We start from the raw sequence: 16,144 nt of genomic DNA, 5'->3' as shown, positions 1-16,144 counted from the left end.
TATTTCATGCTTTGCTGCTAAAATGTTGTAATAAATGATACATGCCCACTTTTTGTATGTTACATTTGCATATGTAATTGCCACTGTTCTGTGATTTGCCCTTGTAAGGTTAAATATTGCTTCCTTGCATATCATTAATAAATATTCAGCTGAAGAAGATGGCGCATGCCGTTGAAACGCGTTGTGGTTTTACCCTAACTGGTGTCTGTGTTTTCCTTCTGCGCTCCTGAGACCAGCTATTCTGTTCCTGTTGCTAGTCTTTCTCCCCCATTGTGGGGTATCCGGCTGGAGCTGCGGGGACCTGCGCACTTATTTCCTCCTCATTGGGACGGCCGCTAGCACTCATTCTACAAACCGCCATTTGTTGTTCTACATCTGTTTTAGCTGTGACAGAAAAGAGGGTGGGCTTGGCTATTGAAATAAAAAGTGACCCAGCTAAATGCCAGCATGAAAAAACTTTACGTTACTTATCTATATTAGTAAGCTATAAAATGCACCTGTGGAGACATGGAGGGTCGGTAGGCGCCCCGATCCAGTAGCTGAAACTGCAGGGATGCCTGTTGAGTATTTACATTAAGGGTAAGAATGGAGATTAAATCAAGTAGCATTACTTGAATATTTAATCTATTTGCATCATTTTTCCTTCTCTGTTTTCAAAGTCAACAAACTATCTGACTTACACAATGCATAATTAGCATATCAGTAAACATCACTAGGATAAAAGCACAATATGTTATATCAAATGTCAACCTACAAGTCAATATTGCAGACTTACAAAAACAAAAGTCTGCTTTCTTGACCTCCCAGAAATAAATGCTTAAATTCAAATGTCAACATATAGAAACCAGTATATTCTTTCTGGCTTGCTAAAATAGTCAGCTGGTTAACTAAGATAAAAGGATGTGTCTTCACAGTGCTACGTAAAGCAGGTTTAGGTGTTGGACTGGCGGAACGTACCAAATAATAAAATTAGGGAATAGGAGGTGCGTTCGCAGTCCGGGGTCCACCGTGCAGAGATGACACCTGCTGCTGAGTAATGGCAGATAGACGCTTGCTCACACGTGGGTTAGACCTCACCCAGTGTGAATAGAAGTGAACTCTGTTGCTTCACAGAGTTTCCATAAATACGCTGCGCCCTGTTAGCAGTCACAGGGTGTAGCTGAAAGACACCAGTGGGATCCCTAAGAATCACCCCCACTAAACTGGTGATTGGACTCGCTCTGACACTCGGGGGCTTTTGAGCCCGCGCCTGAGAATGCCCTAAGTCAGATACTGAGTCCAAGCAGGAGTTTCCACCCTACACTGACCAGCAGTCATGAAAGTGCACTGATTGCGCATGGTGCCATACAAGCGGGCACTGCGATTAGACACTGAAACGTGTGCTAAGTGTGCAGGTTGCACTGTCGGGCGCTAGGTAGCTTCCACCATTCATGAGCAGTCATCAACACAAGGAATAGAAATGATTAAGGAGCTTTCATCCATCGACATCCATCAATCTATACACACATTATCAAGTTTATACTAGCGCATGGCCGAGCGGCCATGCAAAGCTTTTATTGAAGTAGCGCTCCAGGACCTTCCAGATGGTCCAACAGGAGCAATAACAGGACCTGAGCATGTGACCCCCAACCTCCAATGGGATGTCGTCCCGTGGGCATGCTCAGTATGGGAAAAGCTGGACTTAGTCCCAGAAATGCCTGCTCGCTGCTGATCATTGCTGGCTACAAAGGCAAAGCCTGGAAGGGCAGCAGTAACCAAGCGCACAGTATCACCTTGAGCCAGACGCTGGGATCTAAGTCTCTGCTGAGCAAGTTTCACTGCGGCTGGAAGAGAATGAGAGATCGCAGTAGACAAGGTTCGAGATTCCCCCTGTGCAGTGGCGGGAATTCGACATCTAACATAACCCCCCTTCCTTGGACCTCGCCACGCTCGAAGGCCGCAATGAGCTGCGGAGCTTGAATGTGCTCCGCAGGCTCCCAGGACCTGTCCTCTGGACCATGACCCTTCCAATCCAACAAATAGAATCTTTTGCCACGTACCACCTTACTTCCCATGATGGCATTCATCTCATAATCGTCCATGGACGAACCCAATGTCCCAGGACGTGGAAAACCGGGACATGTGAACTGGCTTTAGGAGGGACACATGAAAAGTGTTGCTGATGCCTAGGTGTGGAGGAAGGGACAGACAGTGTTAGGGCTAGCGGAACACACCAAATAATTAGAAAGATAGAGTAAGGTGCGTTCGCAGCCCGGAGTCCACCGTGTAGAGATGAAACCTGCTGCTAAGTAATGACAGACTATATGACAGTATAATATGGATTCACACACGGCTAAACTTCACCCAGTAAGAAGAAAGCGCACCCTGTTGCGTCACAGGGCCACGGTACCGCACAAAGAGCACAAGCAAGGAGTCACAGAACTCTACCCCAAGACACAGGATAGTGTAAAACTAGACGTCTTGCGCTCGACACCGCAACTGGGATGTCAGAGTAACAGAACAGAAATAATAATTAAAATGCACAAGAGTGCGTGCGGTGCCGTACTGGCAGACGCCACTAACCAACCAGACTTGGGTAAGGAAAGCACTGTGATAGCGCACTGACGGTCACAGCAAATAGACGCTGTTTCGTGTGTCTAGTGCTGAGTAACAAGTTGGGCTGTTTATAGCAATCATCCACCTTTCGCGAGCAGTCAAACACAAGGGAGGGGATAATTAAAGAGCAACTTTCTCTCATCAACACACACATGTACACAAGTGTACACTAGCGCATGGCCGAGCGGCCTTGCAAACCTTTTATATTGGCAGTGCTACAAGACCTTCCAGATGGACCAATAGGAGCCGCAACAGGATCTGAGCATGTGACCCCCCGACCTCCAATGGGAGGTCATCCCGTGGGCATGCTCAGTATATGAAAAGCAGGACTTAGTCCCAGAAAGACCTGCTCGCTGCTGAACATTGCTGGCTACGAGGACAGAGCCTGGAAGCGCAGTAGTAACCAGTCATTCAGTATCAGCCTGAGCTAGACGCTGGGACCGACGTCTAGGCTGAGCAGACTCCACTGTGGCTGGAGAAAAATGGGAGACCGCAGCGGAGATGGTTCGAGATTCCCCCTGTGCAGAGGCAGGAACTCGACACCAAACAGATGGTAGACCACAGGGTTAACCTGCTCCAGGACCTTGAAGGGGCCTAAGAAGCGAGATGCAAACTTAGTGAACTCAACGCACTGCCTGATGTTATGGGCGGAGAGCCACACTAAATTGCAAGGAGCAAATGTCAGAGCAGGGAATCAATGTGCATCAGCGGAGACCCTTATTCTCTCTTTGGAGGCCCGGATGGCATCCTTTGTGCAGTCCCAAACATCACGTGTCTCCACAGCCCAGTCTGCCACCCTGGAGTTGGTGGAAGACACGTGCATGGGCACAGGAACCCGCAGATGCTGGACGTAATTAAGGAGGAATGGGGTCTGCCCAGTGAAGTCAGCTATGGCGTTGTTCAGCGCAAACTCCACCCACAGTAGCAAGGATGCCCAGTCATCTTGCCTGTCTGAGACAAAATGTCGCAGGTATGTGACCAGGGTCTGGTTGGCCCTCTCTACCAACCCATTCGTCTCAGGATGGTATGCTGAAGAGAGATTCCGCTCAATGCTGAGAAGATGAAAAAGCTCTCTCCAGAACCGAGATGCAAACTGGGGACCCCGGTCACTGACAATTTTGGCTGACATACCGTGTAGGTAATGGTGCAGCTACGGGACTTGGATAAGCCCACCACAAAGTCCATCCCGACCATTTCCCAGGGCCTGTCCACAACTGGCAGGGGGTAAAGTAGCCCGCAGGCTGTTGTCGAGGAGACTTATTCTTGGCACAGGAGACACATGCCTGAATATAGTCTCCAATGTCACGGGCCATATGTGGCCACCAATACATCCTCGCCAGAAGGTCAAATGTCCTCTTGGTCCCAAAATGTCCACCCACCCTGGATAAGTGAGCCCAAGAGAGAACCTCCAGTCACAAATTAGATGGCACAAAAGTCTTGCCCGGGGGCACAGACTCTAGCAAAACAGGGGCCACAATTCTCAGCTTCTCTGAAAGGACAATAAGCTGAGGCTCCTCCTCTTCCTCAGATGACACTATGGAGCAGGAGAGAGCATCGGCACGGATGTTGTTCTCCCCGGAGAGAAAATGGAGGGTGAAATGGAACCGGGAGAGTAACAGGGACCATCAAGCCTGGCGAGAATTTAGCCGCTGGGCGGTCTGTAAATACACCAAATATTTGTGGTCGGTGTAAACTTGGAGGGGAAAGCAAGCCCCCTCCAAGAGGTGTCTCCACTCCGAGAAGGCCATCTTCATGGCTAGCAACTCCCTGTCCCCAATGGAATAATTCCTTTCCGCCGGTGTGAAGGTCTTGGAGAAGAAAAAGCAAGGATACTTCCGACCCTGAGCATCCTTCTGAAAGAGGACTGCTCCAGCACCGATGGAAGAGGCATCCACCTCCATGACAAATGGTTTATCAACATTGGGGCGATATAAAATGGGAGCACTAGCAAAGTGTGACTTAATAGAGAGAAAGGCCTTGGAGACCTCCTGCGATCACAATTTGGGATTTGCTCCCTTCTTGGTGAGGGCAATCAAGGGAGCTACCAAAGTTGAGAAGTGGGGAATGACCTGGTGATAATAATTAATATGATAATCCTGGACCCGTTGAAGCGATTGTTCGCAAAACGGCCGTCGTCTGTCTCGTCTCTGCACGCTCCCTCACCGCTCCCACCTCATGTCTTAGCCTGTCTTGTTCCTAGCTTGGAACACTGTGCTATGGTCATTAAAGGACTATTATACTGTTGAAGATTACGGGTGAGTGCTGCTTGCATTCATTCCTTCATTTACCGATAATAATTAATGAACCCTATAAAGCGCTGCACCGCTTTAAGAGAAGGGGGTTCCTGCAAGTCCATCACAGCCTGTAGTTTGGCAGGATCCATGGCCACATCCGGTCGGAGATGATAGAGTCCAGGAAAGGCAAGGACTCCTGCTCAAACATACACTTCCCCAACTTGGCATGGAGCGAGTTTGCCCGTAGGAGGTCGAAGACTTTGCAAACATCTCACCAGTGGTAGTCTATATCTGGAGAGTAACATAGTAACATAGTAACAGTTATTAAGGTTGAAGGAAGACTTTAAGTCCATCTAGTTCAACCCATAGCCTAACCTAACATGCCCTAACATGTTGATCCAGAGGGAGTAGATGAGAATATCATCCAGATAGAACCAGAGAAAACAAGGATCCCTAAAATATAACTTTTAATCTATAAAGTTAAAAACAATTATTCCAAATTTAGAGACATTGCCACACATGGGTTACCATAGTGAAAACAATGCATTTAGATGTATACTATTAGGCCCTGCAGGTCCACTAATGCTGGCCCCTGCCTGTGGAGGTTGGCACCCTAAGTTTCAGCGGTAGGCGCCCCCACTCAGTGGCGGCTTGCCCTTCCAACCCTAGTCCATCCCTATGGTAATTAAAAGTCATGTCCAAATACACCCATGGCCCAAAAATAGAAAAAAAAATTAAAAAAAACAAATTGGATAAAAAAGTGTTAGAAAAAATTAGAAAAAACAACAAAAAACAAACAAAATTTGTTTTTATGCCCTTGTATATCCCTAATAGGATTCAAATATACAAATACGATCTGGGCAAGAAAATGTGTAAATGTCTAATTTGTCCAAATTTTAAAATGCAAAAGGAGAAAACTCAGCTCCAGATGGCTTATAGGTCATTCATACCCATCAAATATAATGTGTTTATTCATAATGGCAGTGTCCTTTCGTTTGCAACCATCATGGCCCGATGACCCTGTATTATTCAGTACCAATAGGAAAAAAGACACTCCCAATCACAATGGGTGATAATCAAAGCTGAGGGAAAAGAAAAACCCACCGAGGCCACCAATCAGGCTTCCTACAGATAATTATAATTTAACTGTCAGTGCCCCACCAAATTTATTATCACAAAACATCAAATGTCCATAATAGGACTTCACACCGCCCCATGAATGGTTACAATACTGTGTAACTCCACATAAGCAGCGCACATAGCGCTATACTCATCTGAGCCACAATGCACCATCTTCAGCCCAGGGGACACCGTTCAACATAGCCATCAGTGAAGCCTCATATGGGAATGTCATCCCTAGCAATGCCCAACGCGTTTCCCCCCCCCCCCGTGGGAGTAACGGGGGTTCATCAAGGGATGCTGACCATCCAAATTAAAAGAAGGTCTTGGAGAAAAAGAAGCAAGGATGCTTCTGACCCTGAGCATCCTTCTGAAAGAGGACTGTTCCAGCACCGACGGAAGAGGCATCCACCTCCATGATAAATGGTTTATCAGCATTGGAGCGATATAAAATGGGAGCGGTAGCGAAGTGTGACTTAATAGAGAGAAAGGCCTTGCAGACCTCCTGCTTTGCTTTCAGAGAAGGGTGCTGCTGCCAGTCCATCACAGCCTGTAGCTTGGCAGGATCCATGGCCACATCCGGGTGGAGATGATATAGCCCAGGAAAGGCAAAGACTCCTGCTCAAACACACACTTCTCCAACTTGGCATGGAGGGAGTTTGCCCATAGAAGGTCGAAGACTTTGCAAACATCTCACCGATGGAAGTCTATATCTGGAGAGTAGATGAGAATATCATCCAGATTGACTACAACCGAGGTATTGAGCATATCCTGGAAGATATCATTCACAAAGTCTTGGAAAACGGCAGGAGCATTACAGAGCCCAAAGGGCATCACCAGGTATTCATAGTGTCCGTCCCTAGTGTTAAATGCTGTCTTCCATTCATCCCTCTCACAGACGCGAAAAAGGTTGTAAGCACCCTGCAGACCAAGTTTAGTAAATTCCCTCGCTCCCCGCATTCTATCGAATAGCTCTGATATCAGAGGCAGAGGGTATTTGTTCTTAACGGTGATGGCGTTAAGACCCTTGTAATCAATGCATGGACGTAGTTCTCCATTCTTCTTTTGCATGAGGAAGAACCCAGCCCCTGCAGGTGACACTGACTTCCAAATGAATCCTCTTGCCAAATTCTCCTGGATGTATTGGGACATTGCCTCCTTCTGCGGGAGAGATAGGGGATAGACTCGACCCCGGGGAGGCTCTGCACCAGGCAAGAGGTCAATAGGACAGTCATAGGGGCAGTGGAGCGGAAGGGTCTCCGCAGCCCTCTTGGAGAATACATCTGAATATGGCCAATAGTGCTTGGGGAGAGCAGAAAGATCTGCGGGGAGTTCAGTAGTAGCAACCTGAACGTACTCCCTCAGACATCTACTCTCACACGATTCACTCCATCCCAAAATTCTCCCTGTGGACCACTCTATATGTGGGGAGTGGTTTTGTAACCAGGGTATCCCAAGCAGGATCTTGTCTATCCCCTCGGGAATGACAAGTAAAGAAATAATCTACTGATGGGATGGTGACATAGAAAGAATAAATGGGATGGTCTGTTGTGTTATCTGTGAGGGCAGTGTCGACCCATTCACCACTCTTACGGTCACTGGTATGGCGAGCATCACCAGGGGTATTGCGTGTCGTTGGGCAAAGGCAGAAGACATGAAGTTGCCCTCCGCCACGGAATCCACACAAAGCTCTACCATATGAGTGGATGGGCCTATAGTAATTGTCCCCTTAAAGGACAGTTTGGAGGATAATGTCGCCGTGTCTAGGGTACCTCCTCCTACAACCACTAGACACTGACTTTTTCCCGACCGCTGAGGACATTTCCTAGCATAATGTCCAGACTGCTGGCATACAGGAAAGACCTTTTGTGCACGAGCAGTCTGGGACTTAGACCCCGCCCGTGACACCTCCATGGCCTCAGGTGGCTCAGACGCTTGCAACAGAGATTCCAGAGGTTTGGCGAAGGTGGGAGCCAGGCGAAACTTCTGCCTACACTGATTTCACACCAACCTTCGCTCATTAAAACGAAGGCCGATGTGGGTAGATATAGCTATTAGCTCCTCCAGTGTGGCAGGAATCTCCCTAGTGGCCAAGGCGTCCTTCACATGGTCAGCCAGTCCCCTCCAGAACAATGGGATAAGGACTTTATCCGACCAGTCCAGCTCAGATGCCAATGTTCGAAAGTGGATAGCAAAATGGCTGACCATGGACAAACCCTGTATCAATGCCAGCAGTTGGAACGCCGAATCATGGGTGACACGAGGTCTCATAAAGACCTGTTTCAGAGTGTCTAGGAATCTAGGAGCACTCTGCACCACATGATCGTCACGCTCCCACAGCGGCGTTGCCCACTCCAATGCCCTGCCCGACAGAAGGGGTATAAGAAATCCCACTCCAACCCATTCCGTGGGAAAATATTTAGCCAGGAGTTCAAGATGTATGGCACACTGGCTCAGGAATCCCTGACACAGCATACTGTCACCAGCAAACTTATCTGGCAACGGAAGACGGGATAATTTCGGAGCAGGGGTGGCAGTGGACAAACTGGCTGCAGCCTGAACAGCTACTGCAGTAACACATCCACAGCTGAGGTTGTACGCTTGAGAGCCGCCAACCTGCCCTCCAGCTGCTGGATGTACCACTGCAGTCACTGTTCGTCCACCATTACTAGCCAGACCCTGGCGCTAGTATAATGTTAGGATTGGTGGAACGCACCAAATAATAATATTAGGGAATATGAGGTGCGTTTGCAGTCCGGGGTCCACCCTGCAGAGATGACACCTGCTGCTGAGTAATGGCGGATGGATGCTTGCTCACACGTGGGATAGACCTCACCAAGTGTGAGTAGAAGCAAACTCTGTTGCTTCACAGAGTTGCCATAAATATGCTGCGCCCTGTTAGCAGTCACAGGGTGCAGCTGAAAGACACTAGTGGGATAACTATGAATCACGCCCATTAAACTGGTGATTGGACTCGCTCTGACCCTCGGTTGCTTTTGAGCCTGCGCCTGAGGATGCACCGAGTCAGATGCTGAGTCCAAGTGTGAGTTCCCACCCTACACTGACCGGCTGTCAGGAAAGTGCACTGATTGTGCATGGTGCCCTACAAGCGGGTACTGCGATTAGATGCTGAAACGTGTGCTAAGTGTGCAGTTTGTGCTGTCGGGCGCTAGGTAGCTTCCACCATTAGCAAGCAGTCATCAACGCAAGGAATGGGAATGATTAAGGAGCTTTCATCCATCGACATACATCCATCTACACACACACATTATCAAGTTTATACTAGCGCATGGCTGAGCGGCCATATGAACCTTTTATAGAAGTAGCGCTCCAGGACCTTCCAGATGGTCCAATAGGAGCCACAACAGGACCTGAGCATGTGACCTCCGACCTCCAAAGGGAGGTCATCCCGTGGGCATGCTCAGAATGGGAAAAGCTGGACTTCCCAGAAACGCCTACTCGCTGCTGATCAGTGCTGGCTACAAAGGCAGAGCCTGGAAAAGCAGCAGTAACCAAGCGCACAGTATCAGCTTGAGCCAGACGCTGGGATCTAGAATGGGAGACCGCAGTAGACATGGTTTGAGATTCCCCCTGTGCAGCGGCGGGAACTCGACACCTAATATTAGGTATATTATTTTCTGGAAAAACACCTTTTAATAGTAAAATTAGTTATATCTCACACTCAGGGTGACCAAACATGTAATGATCTCCACTATGGTACTTGCATAAAATCAGTATTTTATTGATATATACCAGATAAAAAATCTTTAAAATTATACATTACAAGAAGGGTACAAAATCCAAAAATGAGGGACTACACTTCCATAGGATTTTTCAAAAAACAAGGCTAAACCACTGCGAATAAATTACCAAGTTACCACTAATGAAATGCCCCAATACATAATGAATATACATATTCTTCCTACCAAGGTGCATACATGTTTTCAAAACATAGGTGTCACTCTATGATAATTGTTGTGAATTCTGTGGCAGAGCTCCCTCCTGTGGTCACAAGTGGTACTTCGGCTGATTCTCTCTGTAAGCTTCCGTTGGTGGAGGGAAGTGGTACTGCGGCTTCTGAGTTTCCTCCCTCAGGTGATGTGGTGAGGTCGTTAGGTGCTGCTCTACTTAACTCCACCTAGTGCTTTGATCCTGGCTTCCTGGCAATGTTCCAGTATTGGACTTGTTTTCCTCCTGGATCGTTCCTGTGGCCTGCTGCTCTGCATAGCTAAGTTTTCCTTTGCTATTTTGTTTGCTTTTCTTCTGTCCAGCTTATCTATTTGTTTGCTGGAAGCTCTGGGACGCAGAGGGTGTACCTCCGTGCCGTTAGTTCGGTACGGAGGGTCTTTTTGCCCCCTTTGCGTGGTTTTTAAGGTTTTGTGTTGATCGCATAGTTATCTTTCCTATCCTCGCTCTGTTCAGAAAGTCGGGCCTCACTTTGCTAAATCTATTTCATCTCTACGTTTGTCTTTTCATCTTACTCACAGTCATTATATGTGGGGGGCTGCCTTTTCCTTTGGGGTATTTCTCTGAGGCAAGGTAGGCTTATTTTCTATCTTCAGGCTAGCTAGTTTCTCAGGCTGTGCCGAGTTGCATAGGTAGCGTTAGGCGCAATCCACGGCTGCCTCTAGTGTTGTTGGATAGGATTAGGGATTGCGGTCAACAGAGTTCCCACGTCTCAGAGCTCGTTCTATGTTTTTGGATTATTGTCAGATCACTGTATGTGCTCTGACCTCTATGTTCACTGTGGTACTGAATTGCCTAATCATAACAGATAATATGTGGGTAAGTCGGCGCTTATCTCCGTATTGGCCTAACGTATAGCAAAAAATTAAGAAATGGCATTCATAAAGGTGGATAGAAAATAATTTGTTATGTACCTCATAATCAGCCACGTGAAAAATTCATCGGCGTCCCTCTGCCCCGATGCGCGTTTCACAATGCGCATGATGCCAAAAAACTCTGCGTGTGCATGCATTTGAATGCATTTTTGCATGTGTTTGTGTGCTAAGCATTGTGGGTTTTTCTTGGAGCCCTTGCAGTGTCCTATTCCATTGAGAGGAATTGATGCTACGCCTTTGGCCAAGAATAAGCCTCAGTACTGGACCCAGCTGACCATGTGCATGGCTCCTGCACATCAGGAGGTTATTCGCTTTCTGGTGTTGCATAATCTGCATGATGTGGTCGTGTTGGGGTTGCCATGGCTACAAGTCCATAATCCAGTATTAGATTGGAAATCCATGTCGGTGTCCAGCTGGGGTTGTCAGGGGGTACATGGTGATGTTCCATTTCTGTCAATTTCATCATCCACCCCTTCTGAGGTTCCAGAGTTCTTGTCTGATTACCGGGATGTATTTGATGAGCCCAAGTCCGATGCCCTACCTCCGCATAGGGATTGTGATTGTGCTATCAATTTGATTCCTGGTAGTAAGTTCCCAAAAGGCCGATTGTTTAATTTATCTGAGCCTGAGCACGCCGCTATGCGCAGTTATGTGAAGGAGTCCCTGGAGAAGGGGCATATTCGCCCGTCATCGTCGCCATTAGGAGCAGGGTTCTTTTTTGTAGCCAAGAAGGATGGTTCGCTGAGACCTTGTATAGATTACCGCCTTCTAAATAAGATCACGGTTAAATTTCAGTACCCCTTGCCGTTGTTATCTGATTTGGTTGCTCGGATTAAGGGGGCTAGTTGGTTCACCAAGATAGATCTTCGTGGTGCGTATAATCTTGTGCGAATTAAGCGAGGCGATGAATGGAAAACTGCATTTAATACGCCCGAGGGTCATTTTGAGTATCTAGTAATGCCATTCGGACTTGCCAATGCTCCATCAGTGTTTCAGTCCTTTATGCATGACATCTTCCGAGAGTACCTGGATAAATTCCTGATTGTGTACTTGGATGACATTTTGATCTTCTCGGATGATTGGGAGTATCATGTGAAGCAGGTCAGAACAGTTTTTCAGGTCCTGCGTGCTAATTCTTTGTTTGTGAAGTGATCAAAGTGTCTCTTTGGTGTGCAGAAGGTTTCATTTTTGGGGTTCATCTTTTCCCCTTCTACTATCGAGATGGATCCTGTTAAGGTCCAAGCCATCCATGATTGGACTCAGCCGACATCTCTGAAAAGTCTGCAAAAGTTCCTGGGCTTTGCTAATTTTTATCGTCGCTTCATCTGCAATTTTTCTAGTATTGCTAAACCATTGACCGATTTGACCAAGAAGGGTGCTGATGTGGTCAATTGGTCTTCTGCTGCTGTGCAAGCTTTTCAAGAGTTGAAGCGTCGTTTTTCTTCTGCCCCTGTGTTGTGTCAACCAGATGTTTCGCTTCCGTTCCAGGTCGAGGTTGATGCTTCTGAGATTGGAGCAGGGGCTGTTTTGTCACAGAGAGGTTCTGATTGCTCAGTGATGAAACCGTGCGCCTTCTTTTCCAGGAAGTTTTCGCCTGCTGAGCGAAATTATGATGTGAGCAACCGAGAGTTGCTGGCCATGAAGTGGGCATTCGAGGAGTGGCGTCATTAGCTTGAAGGAGCTAAGCATCGCGTGGTGGTCTTGACTGATCATAAGAACTTCACTTATCTCGAGTCCGCCAAGCGGTTGAATCCTAGACAGGCTCGTTGGTCGTTGTTTTTTGCCCGTTTTGACTTTGTGATTTCATACCTTCCGGGCTCTAAAAATGTGAAGGCGGATGCTCTGTCTAGGAGTTTTGTGCCCGACTCTCCGGGTGTATCTGAGCTGGCGGGTATCCTCAAAGAGGGAGTAATTGTGTCTGCCATCTCCCCTGATTTGCGGCGTGTGCTGAAAAAATTTCAGGCTAATAAACCTGATCGTTGTCCAGCGGAGAAACTGTTTGTCCCTGATAGGTGGACGAATAAAGTTATCTCTGAGGTTCATTGTTCGGTCTTGGCTGGTCATCCTGGAATCTTTGGTACCAGAGAGTTAGTGGCTAGATCCTTTTGCTGGCCATCTCTGTCGCGGGATGTGCGCACTTTTGTGCAGTCCTGTGGGATTTGTGCTCGGGCTAAGCCCTGCTGTTCTCGTGCCAGTGGGTTGCTTTTGCCCTTGCCGGTCCCGAAGAGGCCTTGAACACATATCTCTATGGATTTTATTTCAGATCTTCCCGTTTCTCAAAAGATGTCAGTCATTTGGGTGGTCTGTGACTGCTTTTCTAAGATGGTCCATTTGGTACCCTTGTCTAAATTGCCTTCCTCCTCTGATTTGGTGCCATTGTTCTTCCAGCATGTGGTTCATTTACATGGCATTCCAGAGAATATCGTTTCTGACAGAGGTTCCCAGTTTGTTTCGAGGTTTTGGCGAGCTTTTTGTGGTAGGATGGGCATTGACTTGTCTTTTTCCTCGGCTTTCCATCCTCAGACTAATGGCCAGACCGAACGAACCAATCAGACCTTGGAAACATATCTGAGATGTTTTGTTTCTGCTGATCAGGATGACTGGGTGTCCTTTTTGCCTTTGGCTGAGTTCGCCCTTAATAATCGGGCTAGCTCGGCTACCTTGGTTTCGCCATTTTTCTGCAACTCTGGGTTCCATCCTCGTTTCTCGTCAGGACAGGTTGAGTCTTCGGACTGTCCTGGTGTGGATACTGTGGTGGACAGGTTGCAGCAGATTTGGACTCAGGTAGTGGACAATTTGACCTTGTCCCAGGAGAAGGCTCAACGTTTTGCTAATCGCAGACGCTGTGTGGGTCCCCGACTTCGTGTTGGGGATCTGGTTTGGTTATCTTCTCGTCATATTCCTATGAAGGTTTCCTCTCCTAAGTTTAAACCTCGTTTCATTGGTCCGTATAGGATTTCTGAGGTTCTTAATCCTGTGTCTTTTCGTCTGACCCTTCCAGATTCTTTTTCCATACATAACGTATTCCATAGGTCATTGTTGCGGAGATACGTGGCACCTATGGTTCCTTCTGTTGACCCTCCTGCCCCGGTTTTGGTGGAGGGGGAGTTGGAGTATATTGTGGAGAAGATTTTGGATTCTCGTGTTTCAAGACGGAAACTCCAGTATCTGGTTAAGTGGAAGGGTTATGCTCAGGAAGATAATTCCTGGGTCTTTGCCTCTGATGTCCATGCTCCCGATCTTGTTCGTGCCTTTCATGTGGCTCATCCTGGTCGGCCTGGGGGCTCTGGTGAGGGTTCGGTGACCCCTCCTCAAGGGGGGGGTACTGTTGTGAATTCTGTGGCAGAGCTCCCTCCTGTGGTCACAAGTGGTACTTCGGCTGATTCTCTCTGTAAGCTTCCGTTGGTGGAGGGAAGTGGTACTGCGGCTTCTGAGTTTCCTCCCTCAGGTGATGTGGTGAGGTCGTTAGGTGCTGCTCTACTTAACTCCACCTAGTGCTTTGATCCTGGCTTCCTGGCAATGTTCCAGTATTGGACTTTTTTTCCTCCTGGATCGTTCCTGTGGCCTGCTGCTCTGCATAGCTAAGTTTTCCTTTGCTATTTTGTTTGCTTTTCTTCTGTCCAGCTTATCTATTTGTTTGCTGGAAGCTCTGGGACGCAGAGGGTGTACCTCCGTGCCATTAGTTCGGTACGGAGGGTCTTTTTGCCCCCTTTGCGTGGTTATTAGGGTTTTGTGTTGATCGCATAGTTATCTTTCCTATCCTCGCTCTGTTCAGAAAGTCGGGCCTCACTTTGCTAAATCTATTTCATCTCTACGTTTGTCTTTTCATCTTACTCACAGTCATTATATGTGGGGGGCTGCCTTTTCCTTTGGGGTATTTCTCTGAGGCAAGGTAGGCTTATTTTCTATCTTCAGGCTAGCTAGTTTCTCAGGCTGTGCCGAGTTGCATAGGTAGCGTTAGGCGCAATCCACGGCTGCCTCTAGTGTTGTTGGATAGGATTAGGGATTGCGGTCAACAGAGTTCCCACGTCTCAGAGCTCGTTCTATGTTTTTGGATTATTGTCAGATCACTTTATGTGCTCTGACCTCTATGTTCACTGTGGTACTGAATTGCCTAATCATAACAGATAATATGTGGGTAAGTCGGCGCTTATCTCCGTATTGGCCTAACGTATAGCAAACAATTAAGAAATGGCATTCATAAGGTGGATAGAAAATAATTTGTTATGTACCTCATAATCAGCCACGTGAAAAATTAATCGGCGTCCCTCTGCCCCGATGCGCGTTTCACAATGCGCATGACGCCAAAAAACTCTGCGTGTGCATGCATTTGAATGCATTTTTGCATGTGTTTGTGTTGCTTCTGCCATGTGTTTGAAATTTTCATGAATTTTGGTATGCTCCAAATGCTGTTCCAGGAGAATTTCCTTGACAAAAGCCACACAGAATGTACATGTCTCAAGGGGATTCTGTTTATAGACCCTACACAGATGAAATCCTCATCTTTTGCTGCTGTATCCAGCTTCAAGATAGATCTTGACATGGAGAGCTTCTATTGTAATCTGGATTTGGCATTGAAATTGGCTTTTGCCTTTGCTGTGGCTTGTGAAGAAGAAGGAAGAAGAGAAAGATGGAGAAGACATCTTCATATCTACTGGCAACACCCCATCAATGAATTCCAAGAGAGCCATGGAGGCAACCACTCGTTGTACATCGAGTTGCATGAAAACCCAGAGAAATATTTCAACTACACGAGGATGTCGGAACAGAACTTCAATGACTTGCTGCAATGTGTCCGAGAATCCATCACCAGGCAGGACACACAACTACATTGAGCAATTCCTGCTGAGGATCGTCTGTTGGTGACCCCGAGGTACATAATTAGAAAAAACAAACTAATGTCGTTAGTATTATTGTCAGAAAAGGCAAGGCTTGTACTTATTTTTTTCTCCATTTTCTGTTTGGCAGATTCCTGGCTACCAGAGAGACCTTATTATTTCTACATTTTCAATTCCAGATTGGAGTGTCCACCCTTTGTGGGATTGTTGGAGACACCTTCTGTGCTTTATGTGACATTCTCCCGAACTCAAAAATTCAATGAAATTCATTGAAATTAGTAATTTTCCAAACTGGGGGCTGTGGATGGCAAACACATTTGGATTCTGAAACCTGCTGGAAGTAGATCTGAGTATTTCAATTTCAAAAAATACTTTTCGATTGTTCTCATGGCAATTACAGATGCTGAATGTCGATTTGTCGCCATTGACATTGGCTCATTTGGACAAGGAAATGACTCACAGACTTTCAAAAACTCCAACATGGGCCAACATTTGTATGGTAATAATTTAAATTTTC

At 47.0% G+C, this 16,144-nt stretch overlaps 1 protein-coding gene across 1 annotated transcript; it reads right to left on the bottom strand.

Moving 5' to 3' along the window:
• Nucleotides 1–253: 253 nt before the first annotated feature.
• Nucleotides 254–2,081, bottom strand: LOC138643393 (chromobox protein homolog 7-like). Its single transcript, XM_069732309.1, has 3 exons — nucleotides 1,925–2,081; nucleotides 1,773–1,823; nucleotides 254–384 (listed from the first exon to the last, which is right to left on the bottom strand). The coding sequence occupies exons 1-3, from the start codon at nucleotides 2,079–2,081 to the stop codon at nucleotides 254–256; spliced, it is 339 nt and encodes a 112-aa protein (XP_069588410.1).
• Nucleotides 2,082–16,144: the final 14,063 nt, after the last annotated feature.

The sequence above is a fragment of the Ranitomeya imitator genome, chromosome 6 (assembly GCF_032444005.1).
Source record: "Ranitomeya imitator isolate aRanImi1 chromosome 6, aRanImi1.pri, whole genome shotgun sequence".
Taxonomy (NCBI): Eukaryota; Metazoa; Chordata; class Amphibia; order Anura; family Dendrobatidae; genus Ranitomeya; species Ranitomeya imitator.
The sequence above is the reverse complement of the archived record's forward strand: the minus strand, read 5'-3'. Positions and strand labels throughout refer to the sequence as shown.